Here is a 20431-nt window from a genome sequence, read left to right on the forward strand (position 1 = left end):
TTAATTAAAAATCAGCAAGGCATTTTTTTAACTTTTAAGGTGCAGAGGATGAAGGTCAGAGTATGGGGCAAGGTCAGTATCAGGATTACAGGTACTCTGTGAGCATGGCTGATTTTTAATTAATTTCAACAGATTATGAGAACTCTGACAGAAAAAAGTCCAAAAGGAGTCTGTTTCCCCCCCCTCTCTTTTCAGACTTTGAACTCTCAATTCTCTCTGACTGTTTCAAATATCATCATGAAAATTTGGAGGGTTGTTAAGCAAGCATTTCTGAGTTCAAGACTATAAGTTTTGTAAGGTTTTGTTTTCAAATCAGCTTATGGGAAAGGGGGTATTTTCAATTTAACATTATGGAATGTGAAAAATCCATGCTGGCTATAGTATACAGCCACTCTTGTGGCTGTATAATTAGGTTGATCATATCTGTTTAAATCCACAATCCGTTTGATATCTGTAGTTTTGGGAGGGGGGTACCAACAAGTGCAAGATTGTACAGATCAGGAATAACAGAGATAATCCAATTATAACTATTATTCTTTACATTAAGAACAGGCTACTGATAAACATTAATATTTTATGCATATATTTAAATTAGGATTGGTATTTGTTTATTTAGTAAATTTTAATAAGGCCTTCGAAGAAGAAAATTATTTCCTTAATGGAAAGAATCCTCCTATAATCATTATGTTCTTAGGCTTAATTTGTTCTTAATTAAGATGGGAATAGATGCCTTCCACTTTCACAAATTGGGACAAAACAGTAAGCAGTATCTTCCTCTAATGTTTTCTCTTCTTTCTCCAATGAGGAATAAAGAATTGAGGTAGCTTCTATAAAGAGATATACAGGTCAAAATTTTATCCACAGATTTATAGGACAGCCATATAATCGTAAAACATAGGACAGGTTTATAGGCCTTGTTGCAGCCATAAGAAAGAGATTTTTAAAAACAGCACACTTTCTGGAAAGAAAGCAACTCAACTGGAAGGTCCTGTTACTGTGCAGAGAAACCCTGTTACTGTGCAGAGAAACCAACGCTGTTTGCAGACAAAAAATGTGAAATTTATCAAGCACTGTCAAGGAAAAATACCCATTCATTTCAACTGGGGTTTGCATTAATGTTTTTGATATAGGGAAAGCAATGGGGTGGATACAAATAAGTGTATTTAAAACAAGTTAATTTTGTGCTACTAAATTCTTTCTAATTAAATCTTCTGCATAAAATCTTATAAGCTAGCAAATCTCCCCCTCCCCCCAGCTCCCAAATAGGCAAAAAAGCCTCTGTTCTGCTTGCTATCAGCTACTATGGAAAGCAGACCATTTGTTTTAGTACTCCATTAAAATTCACTCTAGGTATTGTTTTACTTCTTTTTACTAAACAAAAATTCACTTTATGTTATATACTGTGTAATCTGGTGGGTGACAAAGATAAACTGGGAATCACTGATCTGGTGCTCAACGGGGTAGAATTGACCCTGAGAGACTAGGTCCGGAGTTTGAAGGTCATTCTTGACTCCCAGTTATCGATGGAGGCACAGGTAGCGGCTGTTAGTCGAGCGGCGCTTTACCAACTTCATCTCATCCAAAGGATACGCCCTTACCTCCAGAGCCATCTGCTCTCTTCAGTAGTACACGTGCTGGTTCTCTCTCGGTTGGATTACTGTAATGCGTTATATGTGGGTCTTCCGTGGAAAACGGTCCATAAGCTTCAGTTAGTGCAGAATGCGGCAGCTCACCTGATTAACGGCAGCTGCCGGCGGGATCATATCACCCCAGTCCTCAAGGAACTGCACTGGTTACCGGTGTTTGTCCGGGCCAAATTCAAGGTCATGGCCTTTAAGGCCCTTTTTGAAGCCGGCTCACTCTACCTAAAGGATCGCCTCCATTTTCATCAGGGGCGCTGGTTAACAAGATCCTCCTCGAACGGTTCACTTCTTATTCCCCCATTAAGAGCAGCGAGACTGGTGAGGACCAGGTCCAGAGCCTTTTCAGTAGTGTCTCCCTCACTATGGAACTCGCTGCCAACCGACCTTCACCAGGCCCCCTCCTTGCTCTGTTTCCGTCGGCCCTTGAAGACCTGGCTCTTTAACCAGGCGTGGGAGCGGGGTTAGGTTGGCAGTGTGCAGCTTTGGGGGTGTTTTAACCTTTAATTTTTAATGTTCTCTGTTTATGTTTTTATATGAACTGTATTTGTGTTTTGCTGTATGTTGCCCAAAGTGGCAGACTAACCTCTGCCAGATGGGCGTCTAATCAAATCTAATAAATAATAAATAAATAAATAATAATTTTAATTTTAAATACTGTGAAAACTAAGTTTGTTTGAAACTTAGACCTAAATGTCATTCTGTAGCTATATATCCTGGTGCCAATGTCAAGACACAGAGAATTGAAACAAGCATCACGCATGTTAGTAAATGTTATCTCTGCACAGCACCACTGTATCAATGATCACTAGCAAAATGCTTAACATATCACATTTTAATTCTTGATGTGTCTCAGCCATTTATTCTGGATTGCTTTTCTGATATATTTTAACATTTGTGATAACAATGGGCTGATTTCCTTCTAAAGACTCATTTATCTCAAACACAATCTTCTAGAAATGCATGCATGCAGGAAAGTGAGATTGTTCATGACACTAATTACGCATACAGTTTTCTTACACCTTCCTTTGTATTATCTACCAGATGACACTTCAGAGTACTTTAAACGTTCCCTAGGATCACAGAGAAGATATGTGAAGTACTTACTTGCAGCAGTATTTTCACTTCCCATTGACTGCTAAAATGCCCATCACAATGACACCTACATTATATAAATGAGGCATACCATGGCTCTCAAAAGCCCAGAAACGCCAATTTAAAGGGAAAAAATGGCCTAAAAATAATACAACAACTGAGACGACCAGTACTGTACACAATATACCAAATGTGACTGCACCATAGATTTGTATAACAGCATTATGATATCAGCAATTTTATTTTCAATTCCTTTCCTAATGATTCCTACCATGAAATATGTCTTTTTCACAGCTGCCACACACTGGGTGGACATCTTCACTGAGCTATCCACGATGACCCTATGGTCTCACTCCTGATCAGTAATTGCCAGTGTAGACCTCATGAGTGTATATGTGAAGTTAAGATTTTTTTTTTGCCATCATGCATCACTTGACATTTGTTTACATTGAACTGCATTTACCATGTCACTGTCCGTTCATTCGCTAAGAGGTCCCTTTGGAGCAATTCACAATTCCTTTTGTTTTAACGACCCTGAACAATTTAGTTCATCAGTAAATTTGGCCACCTCACTGCTTTCCCCTTATCTCTTGATTGTTTATGGATAAGTTGAAAAATACAGGTCCCAATACCGATCCTTGGGGGACTCCACTTTCTACATCCCTCCATTGGGAGAACTGTAGATCCAGTCTGCTCTGTCTTCTCTCTCCCATATACAGGTATATTGTGGTCAAGTGAACAAATAGAAAATGCACATGGACTAAAAATCTTTTTGCTGTTATTTACAAGACTGTATTATGTGCAGTTCTCCAAGTATTGCTGCTACACGGCTAACCCAAATACACCCAAAGACAAATACACCTCTATGGAAATCCAAGAGAGCGAACAAAGGGGTCCGGTAGAGACCCATTTGGGTAAAAATAAATGGAGAAACAAATAAAACCGACATGGTAGTAGGTGTCTACTACAGACCTCCTGGCCAAGAAGAGGTGGTAGACGAGGCCTTTCTCAAACAAATCTCTGAAATCTCAAGGAGGCAAGAAGTAGTAGTGATGGGGGACTTCAACTACCCGGATATCTGCTGGGAGACAAACTCTGCGAAGCACAAAGCCTCCAACAAATTCCTGATGGGCCTTGCTGATAATTTCCTCTTTCAAAAAGTAGAAGAAGGAACAAGGGGATCGGCAATCCTGGACCTGATCTTAACTAACACGGACAAATTGGTCACAGGAATTAAAGCGGTCGGTACCTTGGGGGAAAGTGACCACGTAATGCTGGAATTTGTGATTCTGGGGAAAACCAAAGAAGAATATAGTCAAACATGGACCTTGGATTTCAGGAAAGCCGATTTTAGCAAGCTCAGGGAAATGATGGGTAGGATCCCGTGGCTAGATAGACTAAAGAAAAAAGGAGCCCAAGAAGCGTGGGAGTTCATGAAGAACGTATTACAAAAAGCGCAATCGCAAACAATTCCAAAGAGAAAGAAAAACGGAAGACATCGGAAAAAGCCAATGTGGCTACACGGAAGACTGGTGGAGGAGGTAAAAGTGGAGACCCAGGGCCTGCAGGAAGAGAACATCGCTGCCCAGGGAAGGAGAGGCGGCAGCTGCTGCTGCTGCTGCTGCTGTGGGATCACCACCTCCACCACCCTTCCCTGTGGGACTTCTGCCTGGCAGACCTGCATCCTGCAGGACCAGGCCCCAGGTACCCAGCCAGCTGGGACTGATTGCTACCACCTGTCCGTCTTTGGAGGGATACATAAGCCGGCTGGCTGGGGTGGCCTGGGAGACCCAGGGCCTGCAGGAAGAGAACATCGCCGCCCAGGGAAGGAGAGGCGGCTGCTGCTGCTGCTGCTGTGGGATCACCACCTCCACCACCCTTCCCTGTGGGACTTCTGCCTGGCAGACCTGCATCCTGCAGGACCAGGCCCCAGGTACCCAGCCAGCTGGGACTGATTGCTACCACCTGTCCCTCTTTAGAGGGATACATAAGCCGGCTGGCTGGGGTGGCCTGGGTGTTTGTTTGTTTTTTGTGTGCTGCCTTTTTTTTTTTTTTGGTGGGATTAAGGAGGATTAATTTTATGATGTTTTAATTGGAAATTGGTTTTAAATTGTTTAGGACTGTGGTTTGTTTTTGTATATGTATATTATGTATAGTTTTTTGTTATTGTAAGTCGCCTAGAGTGTCCACTAACCTGGACAGATAGGCGACCAATAAATAAAATATTATTATTATTATTATTATTATAAAAAAGAGCATGTATAAAGAATGGAAGGAAGGACGCATCACCAAGGAAGAGTACCGACGAGCGGCTCGGGCTTGCAGGAATAGCGTAAGGAAAGCTACAATCCAGAATGAGCTGAGGCTGGCGAGGGAAGCGAGGAACAACAAAAAGGGGTTTTTCAGATATGTTCGAAGCAAGAGAAAGACCAGGGAAACTGTGGGACTGCTGCTCAATGAGGATGGCAAAATGTTGACAGATAACAAGGAAAAGGCGGAACTGCTCAACACCTATTTTGCCTCCGTTTTCTCCCAAAAAGGGAACAGTGTGCAACCTTGCATCAGTAGCAATCTCAGTAAGGGGTCGGGATTGCAGTTCGAGATTGATAAGGTGATAGTCAAGAAATACCTAGTTAACCTAAATGAGTTCAAATCTCCAGGGCCTGATGAACTGCATCCCAGAGTATTGAAGGAACTTGCAGAGGTACTCTCGGAACCTCTTGCCATCATCTTTGAGAAATCCTGGAGAACGGGAGAGGTGCCAGAGGATTGGAGACAGGCAAACGTCGTCCCGCTCTTTAAAAAGGGTAAAAAAGAAGATCCGGGGAATTACAGGCCGGTCAGTCTGACTTCAATACCGGGAAAGATATTAGAACGGATAATAAAAGAGTCCATTGGCAACTATCGAGATGACAATGCTGTGATTAGTAGGAGCCAGCATGGGTTTGTCAAGAAAAAATCCTGTCACACTAATCTCATCTCTTTTTTTGATTGGGTCACTAGCCTAGTTGGTGGTGGAAATGCTGTAGATGTCATCTATCTAGATTTCAGCAAAGCGTTTGACAAAGTCCCCCACGACCTTTTGATTAGCAAACTGGTCAAATGCGGACTACATGGAAATACTGTCAGGTGGATTCACAACTGGTTGGAAAACCGTACTCAAAGAGTGGTCGTCGGTGGCTCTGCTTTGGACTGGAAGGAGGTTTCGAGTGGAGTGCCACAGGGTTCTGTCCTGGGGCCAATACTCTTCAACATTTTTATCAATGACTTAGATGACAGGGTGGAGGGAAGCCTTATGAAGTTTGCGGATGATACGAAACTGGGAGGGATAGCTAACACAATGGAAGACAGGAATAAAATCCAAAGGGACCTGGATAGACTAGAAAATTGGGCTGAAATTAATAAAATGACATTCAATAAAGACAAATGCAGGATTCTGCATTTAGGCCACAAATACAAAATGCACGGGTACAGGATGGGAAATACCCGGCTTAGCAGTAGTGCGTGTGAGAAGGACCTTGGAATTGTAGTGGATCCCAAGTTGAACATGACCCAGCAGTGTGATGCTGTGGCAAAAAAGGCAAACGCGGTTTTGGGCTGCATAAACAGAGCTATAGTTTCCAGGTCGAGGGAAGTAATAGTCCCACTATATTCTGCATTAGTCAGGCCTCATCTGGAATACTGCGTTCAGTTCTGGGCACCTCATTTTAAGAAAGATATAGACAAGTTAGAGCGGGTTCAGAAGAGGGCGACAAGGATGATAGCCGGTATAGAGAACAAGTCTTATGAGGAAAGGTTGAAGGAACTTGGCATGTTCAGTCTGGTGAGGAGAAGGCTGAGGGGCAACATGATTACACTTTTTAAGTACGTGAAGGGCTGTCACATAGAGGAGGGTACAGATTTGTTCTCTGCTGCCCCAGAGGGTAGGACTAGGTCTAATGGTTTTAAGTTGCAGGAGCACAGATTCAGATTGACAGTAAGGGCAGTTCGGCAATGGAACCGACTGCCTAGGGAGGTGGTGGGATCCCCTTCGCTGGATGTCTTCAAGCAGAGGCTGGACAGCTATCTGCGGGAGATGCTGTAGCTGTGGATTTTCTGCTGTGAGCAGGGGGTTGGACTCGATGGCCTACAAGGCCCCTTCCAACTCTATGATTCTATGTACCCCTGCTTGTACAACCCCCCTTTTTTAGATTACCAAAATAGTTTTATTACTGGATATGAGTTTCCTCATAGTAAAAACTGGCTGTATTGATCAATTGTTTCTTTTCTACGTATAAAAAATTAATACTCTTTAAATTAGCACTTGCAAAGTAGAAAAATATTTCTGAAACTAATGGCACTGCCCTCTCATCGTAACAATCTAGGAATCTTCAAAAGTAAAACTTCTGCACAGAATTACTCTGGGTGCAACATTAGGCTCCAAAAGTAATTTAGCACCAAGAGTGTATTAACTCTCCCCCTGACCAAAATACTAAGTGTGATCTTCAGATGGCAAATGAAATCAGGGAAGATTCTGAAGGGGATAGGGTTGCAGCAATGGCCAACAATTACCATCATACAGACCCGGCTCACGCGCAATGCTAAACCAAACCATGACGTAGCAACAATCAAACATGTGAGTTTTCTGAAAGAAGATAATGGCTCCTTTGCTCCTCCTCCAGTCCTGTTGCTGCCATGCTGCTGTGAGAGAAGCCATAGTTTGGCTTAGCATTATGGCCAAACCAGGGCTCATGGATCATCTTGCTCCGGACAAACCACAAGCTATAGCCAAGGTTTGTTCTATGGATTACCACTCATGATTTGTCTGGGTGAGATAAAACATGAGCTCGGGTTCAGACATAATGCTAAGCCAAACTATGGCTTAGAGTGACGATAGCACCAAGGTACCATTAAGACTGGAGGAGCAAAGCAGCCATAATCTTTTCTATGGAGCCCACAGGTTTGCTTATTTATGCTAGGCCATGTCATGTTGACTAAGCACCATGTATGAACTAGGTCACAGATTGGGTAAATGCATGTTCTGGCCTCAACAAAAAGATGAAATTTCTATTAATGCCATCAACAGCCATGCCCTAGAACAGTTGGTCATGAAATCAACTCCAGAGGGGAGGTAACACAGGACTTAATTCTAAATCCATGATATCCACGACTTAGTGAGAGATAAAAAACATTGGTGAACCGAATGGAAACAGTGACCAGAATGTTATTAAATTCAACATATTATATAAGTGGAAAACTTACAAGAAATAATGGAAAAATATAATGGTTTCAGACAAAACCTAGCCTGAGTCACGTTTACAATAATCTCAAAATGTTCATTTAAGGATTGGAACATACTGGGCTTGCAAATATAGGCCCTTACAAGATCTGGACATTTTACTGACCGTCCTCTTAACTAGAAGACCTCTCAGTGTCAGACTCACCTTCTCTACAGAGTCGCATTGCTTCTCGGTTTTTCCCATATTCCTTGAAACTTTCTTCCAAGGTTGCTCCTATGTGAACAAGACAAAGAAAAATAAAAACCTCAGTTTAAGGAGTCCTTGTTGAGTGATGACTATATAGCAAATGACATGCTGTATAGTGTCTTTGTCTTCCTTAATCCAAAACATTTGTAGCAAGGATATAAAATACTTTTCACAAAAATCTAAAACACATCCTCCTTCCTCCCACCTTCCTCCTCATCTTAGCAACAAAACTAAAAGGGGGTGAATTCATTTGATAGCCAAAACAGCAGCTCCTTATCACAGGGATCTATTTAAATTTAGTACATCCTTCTTTTTTCCTTCATATATAAATCATTACTGTAGCAAGTGCCTAGGAAAAAAGCAGACTGCACCATGATCCTAAATGATACACACATATCATTTGATACACACACCTGCATATACTTTTATTAGGAAATATTTCCCATGTGACAATTTTCATTCACAGACGTAGCATACAAGTTAGTCCCAAGAAATAACTTATTAATCATGGGAATGATTTGTAGGAACATACTAGTGAACACACATTATAAGATGTGAAAAAGCAAAAACCACATGTACAAACTAGTCATATGCAGTTATATTAACTTTAGATTTTTAAAACATCAATTTCTTAACAGGGACTAGTTAACAGATTTAAGTCTTTTGCTTGATGTGACTTTGTTGTTATTATCTGACTTCAAGAAGTACCTGTAAAACAAAAATTGCAATACAGAATATGGCCCTAACATAAACAAAGCGCCTGGAAATATGCAACTGGTGTCTTGGTTACTTAGGTAATTGAGGAGCAGAACATATCTGAGATCTGCCCTCAAAAATAGGTTGAGGAAGCATACCTGTACCTAAGGACCACAGAACACCCTATGATAGATACACTAAAGATTACCCACAGACAGATAAACCTGGAAGAGTGGCATAGGTATGGAGCTGGTCCACGGTGAAGCTACGATCTTCTTGGCCATCTTAACCCCTCACGCACCCCCCATCTCTGAGTCCGGGACAGACAGTCCACCTCGGAGATTCCAGTGGCAAGAGGAAGGCTAGAGAGCCTACATCCCCCCCCCCGGAGGCGACCAGCTGGGTTAACCCCTTGGCTGCCACGGGCAGGACCCCTCCCCTTTCGCTCCCCTACAGACAACGGACTATTGCTCACCGTCGTTCCCGTGAAGTTTAGCAGCATCGACCCAATGGCTCCAGGGCTGCCCCAGCATCGCCTCCGGGCTAGGCAAGGACTTGCGCTCCCCGACGGTCGCCATTGCCGCGCTGGTGGCGGGGGTCGTGGTGGCGGGAGTCGTGGTGGCGGGGCAGGGGCCGATCTCGCCGCTGCTACCCCCTCCGTGCCGGGGCCGCCGCTGCTGCCTGCTGGCCGCCACCGCTCTGCGTTGCTCCCCTCTGACGTCAGCCACGGCCCGCGCCGACATTCTTTCCGCTGCTACAATGTAACGAGAAAAGTCATCAGGCTCTTTAAGGTGGCACCGCCACTTAAGGAAGCTCCAAGAGAATTTCCCCCTCGCCAGGCAGAACCAGGGCTGCCGCTAAGGGCACAGGGCTGGCAGAAGCAGCAGCTGGAGGCCTCGCATCGCCTTTGTTTCCAGTTTCCCATTAACCGCTCCGACAAGCTACTGCGGGTTAGCCCCCACTTAGCCCTGGAAGTGAACCAGCATTTCCCGACTGCAGCTATTAGGAAAAGGCGGGCAGCAAGACACCGAGCGCGACACCAGTGCGACCGCAGTCATCTGGGATCCCGACCCGACAGGCGAGATAGGGAGGTGCTTTTCTCTAGTCCGCTTCTAGACTCGACGAGCGCTTGTTTCAAGGGCGCCATCAAAGCAACCATACTCGACTTCTTTCCTCCCCCTCTCCCGCACCAGACTCCGCACGATCCAGAACTCCAGCAAGTTCAGCGAAAGGAAGTTGGTTATTTTAGGAGCCTCAGAAAAGGTCCGGGCATATCACAATCGCCCCGCCCCTTTTCCTTTCACAGAGGCAGGCTCTTAAAGGGACAAGAACAATTCCCCACACACAGCCCGGAAGCCCGAGAAGCACCTCCCAACCCCCACCGCCTAATTGTGATTCGTTTTACAAACACGTAACCCAAATCTCCCCCGACATACATTTCGTTCCTCCTACTCTTAGCACCCTTTTTGCGCTAATACTTTGTCCCTCTCAAGGCTACCTTAAACACTAGACGCTTCGCTCCCACCTTAAAAGTTTTCACGTCAAGCATGGGAACGGAGGCTGAATAGGAAGCGAGCAGGAAACTAACCCCATCTATGTAACTCATCCCCGCCCCCATCGCTGTTGCGGACACCTTCCTCTCACAAATGTCATCCACCGATCTTGCCTTAAAAGGTCTCATTTAATATTTAAATCGCTCCGCACCAATCCACCAATAGAATACAGTAAACGCCGGCTTCCTAGCTAAGAATCGCTCGGTTCTCCCACAGCCGGGCTTTATATCTGTCAAAACCATGAATGAAGACCGAGATTGCCAAATTTCTCGCTGTCCCCTCCACCCTCCAATACTAGGAGTTAAAGAAGCATCAGCAAGAAAAATATTCTCCCCGTTCCCCCAAAATACACAATTAAACACTTTAAAAGATGACCAGGAAGCAAAATTATTCAGACCTCTACGTAACTCTTTCGTTTTTCTCAGAGGAACTGTACTTGCAATTTTGTACTACTGCACATACATTAACTGAAGATATTCTCATTCAAAGTAAAACCTGTGATGTTAACTCTTATATAAAGTATAGAAAATGTATATAATTCAAGATTTGATTTTTCTAGTGAGGACAAGAGTGGTTTTGACAACAGTACAACAGTACAAAATAGGCATACAATACCTAGACATTAAAAATCTAAAAACAATGAAGATAAAATCTAGCCAACCCCAAAAGCCTGCCTGAAGAGCCAGGTCTTCGAGGCCTGGCGGAAACTCATAATGGAAAGGGCATGTCAGAGATCATTTGGGAGGGAGATCCACAGGGTGGAGGCCACAACTGAAAAAGCCTGCTCTCTAGTCCTCACCAGTTTGGCTGTTTTGACTGATGGGATGGAAAGAAGGTCTTCTGAGGCTGATCTTGGGCAGCATAGGTTATCATTACACAGCTTCTGGAATATTTAATTTAGCAATAGCTGCACAAATTTATTATGTTTAATTCTAGCATACTTTAACAGATCCCAAAATACAGTGTAGTAGTGTGGCACAGTGGTTAGAGTGTTGGACTACAACCTGGAAGACCAGGGTTCAAATCCCCACACAGCCATGAAGCTGACTGGGTGACCTTGGGCCAGTCACTGCCTCTCAGCCTCAGAGGAAGGCAATGGTAAACCTCCTCTGAATACCGCTTACCATGAAAACCCTATTCATAGGGTTGCCATAAGTCGGAATCGACTTGAAGGCAGTTCATTTCATTTTTCATAAAAGAACTCAAGTCACACAAATACTTGGTCATCACAAAATTTCATCAGTACATAAATTGTTATTAATAGTGTACTCAGCTGGTTGAGTGGTGAATAGTTAGAAAATGACATATGCTCACCCACAAATAAGGTAATGGTTTCTAAATTGCTAGGTGACTCCCTAGCTATTCAGAAGCACAAAAAAAACCCAAAAAGTATAAAGAAGAAATAACCCCAATCCTTAATGCAGATCCATTTGTCTCCAAGAGCTGTGCAAGGTGAGTGTCAGCTAGAAAACAGTGTCACTTGGGGAGTGAGAAAGAATTGGTCTAACAACTTATCATACCCAGAGGAGGACACAGCTTGCTATCTGGAATGCTAAACAGTAGCAGTGGGTAGAGATACACTGCAACATCTTATTGCAGGTCCTACATGTGCTTTAGAAAAGAATGTGTTTAAAAATGTTTAGATTTATCCTGAGTATGCCAAAATCACACATCCTGAACCATTAAAAAATTGCATGTTAAAATATATACAATTAAATACTCTTTTTAATATCAGTGTTACTCTAATTTAGCATGCATAAGGTAAGCCAAGTAAAATTTTAAACACTATATTTATTAGAGATCTGGGCTATTCAGTACCAAAAAAGAGTTAAATTAACATTTAATGCAAGTTATGGTTAAATATATTTACATGCTGCCTACACATGCTAAGAAAATAAAACTGAAGTTATTATCCAACATCAAGCAATAGGCACTACTTATTTAATCCATATGTTCTATATTTCAAAACCGTGTTTCATGTCTTATACACCCAAAGCACAAGCAAACTCTACCACAATGTGATCTTATAAGCATTATACATTCTTTTGTAATTAATTAAGATTATCCACATATACTTCTATGTTTGTGAAAGTGAAGTATTCATGTGTTCTAAAAATGCTGGAGAGCCTTTCTTTTCTCCATTGGTGACACCCCATCTATGGAATGCTTTCCCCAGAGAGGATCACCTGGTGCTTATGCTATTGTCTTTTAGACCCCAGGCAAAGGCCTTCATCTCCTCTCAGGCCTTTTAATAGCCTTGTAACCATAGCTTTTGGATCTTGTATTAAAGTTGTGCCTGTGGGTTTTGTGTTGGTGCTTGATATTTCTTGCTATCATCTCCAAGCGAACCCATACAGTGCTGACCACAAACAGTTATATTTGGTTGTTATGTGCCTTCAAGTCAATTATAACTTAGGGTGACCCTATGAATCAGCGACCTCCAATAGCATCTGTCACGAACCACGCTGTTCAGATCTTGTAAGTTCAAATCTGTGGCTTCCTTTATGGAATCAATCCATCTCTTGTTTGGCCTTCCTCTTTTTTTTAATTCTCTTTTATTTTTCCCAACATTACTGTCTTTTATAGTGAATCATGTCTTCTCATTATGTGTCCAAAGTATGATAACCTCAGTTTCATCCTTTTAGCTTCTAAAAAAAAAATGTGTTTTTAAATTTGTATATTTGTTTTTAATTGCTGTAAACTGCCCAGAGAGCTTTGGCTATGGGGCAGTATACAAATGCAATAAATAAATAAATAAATAGTGACAGTTCTGGTTTCATTTGTTCTAACACCCAATTATTTGTCTTTTTTGAAGTCCATGGTATCCACAAAGTTCTCCTCCAACACATTTCAAATGAGTTGATTTTTCTCTTATCTGTCTTTTTCACTGTCCAACTTTCACACACATACACAGAGATCAGGAATATCATGGTCAGAATGATCCTGACTTTAGTGTTCAGTGACACATCTTTGCATTTGAGGACCTTTGCAAGTTCTCTCACAGCTGCCCTCCCCAGTCCTAGCCTTCTTCTGATTTCTTGACTATTGTCTCCATGTTGGTTAATGACTGTGCCAAGGTATTCATAATCCTTGACAAGTTCAATGTCCTCGTTCTCAACTTGAAAGTTATATAAATCTTCTTTCGTCATTACTTTAGCCTTCTTGAAGTTCAGCTGTAGTTCTGCTTGTGTGCTTTCTCTTTAACTTTCAACAGCATTCGTTTCAAATCATTACTGGTTTCTGCTAAGAGTATGGTATCGTCTGCATATCTTAAATTACTTATATTTCTCCCTCCAATTTTCACACCTCCTTCATCTTGGTCCAATCCCACTTTCCGTATGATGTGTTCTGCATATAGATTAAACAAGTAGGGTGGTAAAATACACCCGTCTCACACCCTTTTCTATTGGGAACCAATCAATATCTCTATATTCTGTCCTTACAGCAGCCTCTTGTCCAGAGTATAGGTTGCGCATCAGGACAATCAGATGCTGTGGCACCCCCATTTCTTTTAAAACATTCCATAGTTTGTCATGATCTACTACACAATCAAAGGCTTTGCTATAATCTATAAAGGACAGGATGATTTCCTTCTGAAATTCCTTGGTCTGTTCCATTATCCAATGTATATTTGCAATATGATCTCTGGTGTCCCTTCCCTTTCTAAATCCAGCTTGAATGTCTGGCACTTCTTGCTCCATATATGGTAAGAGCCTTGTTGTAGAATCTTGAGCATTACTTTACTTGCATGGGATATTAAGGCAATAGTTTGATTATTGCATTCTCTGGGATCTCCTTTCTTTGGAATTGGGATGTATATTGAACACTTCCAGTCTGTAGGCCATTGTTTCCATATTTCTTGACAATTTTTTGTCAAACTTTGGACAGATTCAGTCTCAGTAGCTTGTAGCAACTCTATTGGTATGCCATCTGTTCCTGGTGATTTGTTTCTTCCAAGTATTTTAAGAACAGCTTTCACTTCACTTTCTAAAATTTCTGGTTCTTCATCGTACAGTTCTTCCATGAATGAAACTGTCATCCTGGCATCTCTTTTATAGAGTTCTTCAGTGTATTGTTTCCATCTTCCTTTTATTTCATCTTGGTCAGTCAGTGTGTTCCCTGTTGATTATTCAACATCCCTACCCGTGGTTTAAATTTCCCTTTCATTTCTCTATTCTTTTAGAATAGGGCTCTTGCTCTACCCTTTTTGTCGTCCTCTTCTATTTCTATGCAATAACTATTGTAATAGTTCTCTTTGTCCCTTCATACTAGTCGCTGTATTGTTGCATTTAGGGTTCTAACCGTGTTTCTATCTTCTTTTTCTTCTCTTCTCTCTTTAACCATTTTAAGAGTTTTGTCAGTCATCCATTGAGGTCTTTCTCTCTTTTTAACTAAAGGTATTGTCTTTTTGCATTCTTCCCTGATCATGTCTCTGACTTCATTCCATAGTTCTTCTGGTTCTCTTTCAACTAGGTTTAAAGCCTCAAACCTGTTCCTTATTTGATCTTTATATTCTTCTGGGATGTTATTTAAATTGTATTTTGGCATTATGATTGCTTTGTTGTTCTTCTTTAGCTTTACTCTGATTTTCGATATGATCTCCACCGCAGTCTGCTCTTGGTCTTGTTTTCACAGAAAGTATGGAACTTCTCCATCTTCTGCTACCTATTATATAATCAATTTTATTCCTATATTGACCATTTGGTGATGTCCATGTGTACAGTTGTCTTTTTGGTTGCTCAAAAAAGGAGTTTGCAAGAAACAAATTACTGGCTTCACAGAATTTGGTAAGTCTTTCTCCTGCTTCATTTCTATCTCCTAAGACCCATTTCCCTACAATTTCTAGTTCTTCTCTGTTCCCTATTTTTGCATTCCAGTCCCCCATGACTATCAGAACATCTTGTTTTGGTGTGTGATCAATTTCCTCCTATACTTCTGCATAAAATCTCTCCAATTCCTCTTCTTCTGTGTTTGCCATTGTCGCATAGACTTGGATGATTGTTATGTTAATAGGTTTCCAGTTAAATCTCATACATAACTCGCTCAGACCTTGTGTTATAGCTCCTAATTGCTTTTGCTTCATCACTTCTCACTATTAAAGCAACCCCGTTCCTTGTTAATTTCTCATTTCCTGCATAAAATATATTGTAGTTGCCTGACTGAAAATGTCCCATTCCCGTCCATTTTAATTCACTCACACCAAGTATTGTAATGTTGATATGTTCCATTTCTTGTCTGACAATTTCTAACTTGGCTGGTTCATGCTTCTCACATTCTATGTTCCTATTGTGTGCGTCATACAACTCTGGACTCTCCTTTCGCATCTGTGCACATCAGCCTCTGGGCTTCCTTTCGGCTTTGACCCAGCTACGTCATTAGTCACAGTGCTACTCGTACTTGTCCTTTGTTCTTCCCCAGTAGCTTGCTGAGTGCCTTCTGACCTGAGGGTCTCATCTTCCAGCACTATCTCGTGCTGCATTTTGGATACTCTGTTCATAGGGTTTTTGTGGTAAGAGGTATTCAGAGGTGGTCTGGTGTCTCAGCTTTGACCATTCTGCCTTGGGTGCCCCTGCTAGGAGTCTAGCCCCTTGGTTTACACTCCTGATGGAATTGCTCTCAACTTCTTCAGCACCCTCAAACCCCCTCACCACACCTATTCAGGATAGGAAGGCACTATACTGACGTCTTATGGTTTGACTTCAATCAAACATTGTCAAATATTCCATGAAGTCAAAAAATATGAAGCTGTGGAGCCAGGAGATAGGTTAAAAATTAACTACTCAACTGGGCATAAAAACAGAGCAAAAATCTGGCAGAATAGGAGAAAAAATTCATTAAAAGTACTCTAAAATATCTAGTAAACAGATCAGTTACTAAAGTCATTAGATTAAGAAAATATTTGTTGCTCCATGTATAACAGAAAATCAGACTTAAGAACCAAAGTTAAAATGTGTATTTGGACTGAAAAGCCACTGATTTCAGTGGAACTTACTTCTAAGGACAGAATAATCCTTTAGTTTTGTTCAGAAGTAATTTAGTGGGACATAGGGTTGAAGCGACTATTAGTTCTACTCAGAGTAGACCTGTTGAAATTAATGGCCATGACTCACTAAGGTCCATGACTTTCAGTGAGCAGAACCTAGCCCAGTATAACCCATACAGCCCAATCCTGTGTTTACTGAGAAACTGTGTTCCATGGGTCTTATTGTCAAATAAAATATACATAGGAATGCACCTTACTGGCACAAAAATAAAACGTAGTATTTCTGTGTATCTTGTTTTGCAACCAAGATATGAAAGGCTGTATGTCAGCCCTTTGTACCAATAGTGTTTTATCTATACTAGGGGAATGTCTCCCTGGCAAGGTATTGCCAGTGTTTCTTCTAGCACCTGATAGGCTTTGAACATTACATATCTCAAACTACCCTATCTGCCATGTTTCTCTTGATTGCATTAGCTGATCTAGCTCCATTTTGACAGTACAGCAGACAGCCGTTGGCCAGCAGATTAGTGTTAATGAGGAGCACTTTAGAACAGGGTGGTTGAGCTGTGTCCTTCCAGATATAGCTGAACTATAACTGCCATTATATGTAACCAGCTTGACCATCGGTCAGGGATGATGGCAGTTGTAGATCCAGAGGGCCACAGGTTAGCCACCCCCTACTTTAGGATATGCTCATGGACCTTGAAATTCAAGGTTTATTAAACTTAAGCCATCTCATACTGATACCTTAATAATATGCAATTTCCAACATTCAAGCATGAGCACTGGTGCTTACGTAGCTAAAACAGAACCATTCACAGACAATAAGAGGGTGGGTAGCAGCAGGCTTGTGGAAAAGTACAAAGACAGAGGAATCAAGGGGGAACTCCAAAAACAACTCAGTGAGGATTGAGTGTATTCAGTGGCCACAGAATCCTGACTGAATGTTTAGGAAAAAATGGAAGAGCTAGACAGAAAGAAGAATAGTATGGAATATTGTTAAAGAAGGCACAGCTGATTGACTGAATGCTGAATTTGTTGCAGGTCCCACTTGACTTCCATATTATTTATTCATTAAATTTATATTCCACTCTCCTTCCCAAAAAGAGCCCAGGGGACCAAACGACAAGCAGTAAAACAATGAAAACACCTTAAAAACAATTGCAATACAGATGAAGAGTAGGAAAGGCTTGTTGGAAGGTCTATTTGGTGCCATCTGAAAACAATGGAGACAGAGCTCTTTTGCCTTTTTAAAGGGGAGGGAATTCCAAAGGGAAGGTGGCACAACACTAAAGGCCCAATTCCTATATTGTACAGAACAGGCCTTCTGATAAGATGGCATCTGCAGGAGGCCCTTACTTGCAGACTGGGTATATAAAAGGTGAGACGAAATGTTTGGAAACATTTTCTATGCACGTAAAGAACATCTTTTCCAGTGCTAGTTTTCATCTTGTTGTTTGGCAGAATGCTGGTTGTTCTACACTTCAGTTAGGTTTGGAGTGCTTTTGGTCATAAGGATATAAAAAATGTATCTAACATACTAAATGATAAAAAAAGAAATAGGATTCTACACCCATTCCCCCATAAGAAAAATACTGGGTTGGATCCAGACTAACTATGAGTGGAGTTCTGCTCTTGGAACACTCTTGTGGGGAGGAAGCAGGCAGGGGGGAGCTGTGAACAGCAGGGAACAGTTGGATATACCCCATCCTGAGCTCACCACTCCCTCGTGTGCAAATAATGTAAGGCATCATATGAAGAAAAACCAGGGACAATCACATGTTTTCCATATGTAGCACAGAACTTAGAGGAGGGGAAGGTGTATTTCAGTTTATCAGAGATGGGAAAGACAGAGTCTATCCTTCCTTGAGTATGTTGGCACTGACAGAATTTGTATGAGAGATCAGTCTTACTTTTCACCAAGCTTTGGATGCACTCAGAAACAGCAAGTAACTTCATCACAACTTCAAAGTGTCACCAAAGCCTGGAAAAAGGCAAAGCCAAGCCCTCACTCAAATCCAGAAGCTAGTGGCACAATCAGTGGCAACCACAGGAGGTAATGGCTAACAACCAAGGGCAGCTAACATTCTGGAACCTTACTTAGAAAGCAAGTCCTTCCAAAATCTCATTTTTTTTAATGTGAACTTTTTTTTAATGTGAACACGTAAGACCATTTTGAGTCAACTGAGTGGCTTTAAAATTTAAGCAAATTGCAGTCAAGAGGATGGAAGGGCTCAAGACAGCTCTTGCACCTCCTATTTTCAAAACTTTGCCTGTAATAAATGCATTTCACCTGTAAAGAATGACAAGTACTCATATTTTTGAACTTCCAGATGAGGGTTATTTGATGTATTAAGCAGAGGCTTTCAGAATCTGCCAATCAGTCCCAGGCTCATTCAGGAAGAAATGGCACCTTAATTCTTTCTAGGCTCCTTCTAGGAGTAAGGGAGGGATATAAATTTAATAAATAAATATTAGAGCATAGCTACCCGGATAGTTGTAATAGATAAGAGCAGTTGTTAGAAAGGACTTGTCCTCATGCAAGTGCCTGTGGAAATGCAACTGAGTGAATACTGCTCATATAAGTGCATTATGAAAATTAGATGTGAGAAATTAACAAGTTGAACATGCAATACTGACAGCAAAACAACTAGGCATTTTTGACAGAATGAAGGAAGTCAAAGGTTTTCCAAACTTGGACTCATGCTAAACAAAGGTTTTTGTCAATTAATACTTCTTAAGAAGGATTTTAAAGCCCCGTTGCGCCATAACAACATTCTTTGTACTGAAAACAAGAAGTAGGTATAAGACAAAAGCAAACATCAAAACAGATAAATATGGCATGTGTAAGAAAATAATTGCATTAGTTTCTACAACATGAAATGAAACTAGCTTGTGCTCAGCCATACCATATCAACAGGTCTGTTTTGAAAAAACTATATCCTGCTTTTCTAAGCACATGTCAACTCAGGGAAACATAAGAAGTCAAAATAAAGACAAGTATAATCAAAAACAAACTCTGCAATAAAAGTAGCAGAGGAAGGCTGCAATCCTATATCAGCTTATCTGGAAGTTAGCCCTATTGAACTCAGAGAGGTTTACTTCTGAGTAGGCATCTGCTAGCTAAAGACTGTCCAGTGGGATAATGCTATTTTCAGAGTCCACTTGAGGCCCATTTAATTTCTATTATTGTGAAGTCTTGAAGGACTACCAAAATAATTTTCAAGTTTCTGTACATATTTTCTGAAAACTTGGAAGCCAAAAAAAACATTTCCACTTCAGACAAAACAGCGTACCATCTCTGAACTTAGTCATTTTCTTCCTTTCTATACACATTTTCATTCCCTATACAGTTCTCTAGCACCTAAATCTGTCAAAACTCAAAATTCTGGGGGGGGGGGGGAGGAATTCTGACTCGGCAACTGGTATATAAAAAAAAGCACTTAACATGCTAATTCTAAACTGTTATTTTCCCAATATTGCTCAGTTGTCTTATTGCTCTTTGGCTCATTTAACATCATTATTTTTTCCCTGTTACGGCAGGGGAGAGAGGAGAGGGAGAGAAAAAATTCATGTCCTCTCCTGGCAGTTGTTCTGCATGTTGAGATATCACGTTAGGCCGGTTGGTGCTATACTATTCTTCTACTACAGAAGCATTCCTCCAATGTGTCATGAACCCATCAGTATTCCAGTAGAAAGAAAAGAGCAGCAGCAGAAAGACCAGTTCATCACTTCAACCAACAAGATTACGGATTGTCAAGTCAAACTCAATAATAAAGTCAGTTCCGAACGTTTTTTTTATGGGGTTATAAGTGGGAGCCAATTTCACATGTTGTATACTACAAGACAAAGAAGTTAACAAAAGAGAGAATGGTTACTTCTTTAAATATTATTATTATTGTTGTTGTTATTGTTAGCAGCAGCAGCATTTATTGCCCACACTTCACCCAGAGATCCCATAGCGGGTTACAACAAACTTAAAATACAGTTAAATACAAT

General features: G+C 41.2%; 1 protein-coding gene across 2 annotated transcripts in view; it reads right to left on the reverse strand.

Moving 5' to 3' along the window:
- The window catches only part of ATXN7 (ataxin 7), a 156285-nt gene that overhangs the window by 104721 nt on the left and 31133 nt on the right, over window positions 1-20431 (reverse strand). The window contains exons 1-3 of one of the 2 annotated variants that reach the window (XM_061618730.1): window positions 10422-10466; window positions 9372-9650; window positions 8159-8227 (exon numbers count right to left, since the gene is read on the reverse strand). In XM_061618730.1, coding sequence (XP_061474714.1) covers window positions 8159-8227; window positions 9372-9639 — 337 coding nt within the window. In that variant the 5' untranslated portion in view covers window positions 9640-9650; window positions 10422-10466. Of the gene's footprint in view, window positions 1-8158; window positions 8228-9371; window positions 9651-10421; window positions 10467-20431 lie in introns of those variants that run through there. The other variant, XM_061618729.1, reaches the window with a different exon arrangement.

The sequence above is a fragment of the Rhineura floridana genome, chromosome 3 (assembly GCF_030035675.1).
Source record: "Rhineura floridana isolate rRhiFlo1 chromosome 3, rRhiFlo1.hap2, whole genome shotgun sequence".
Taxonomy (NCBI): Eukaryota; Metazoa; Chordata; class Lepidosauria; order Squamata; family Rhineuridae; genus Rhineura; species Rhineura floridana.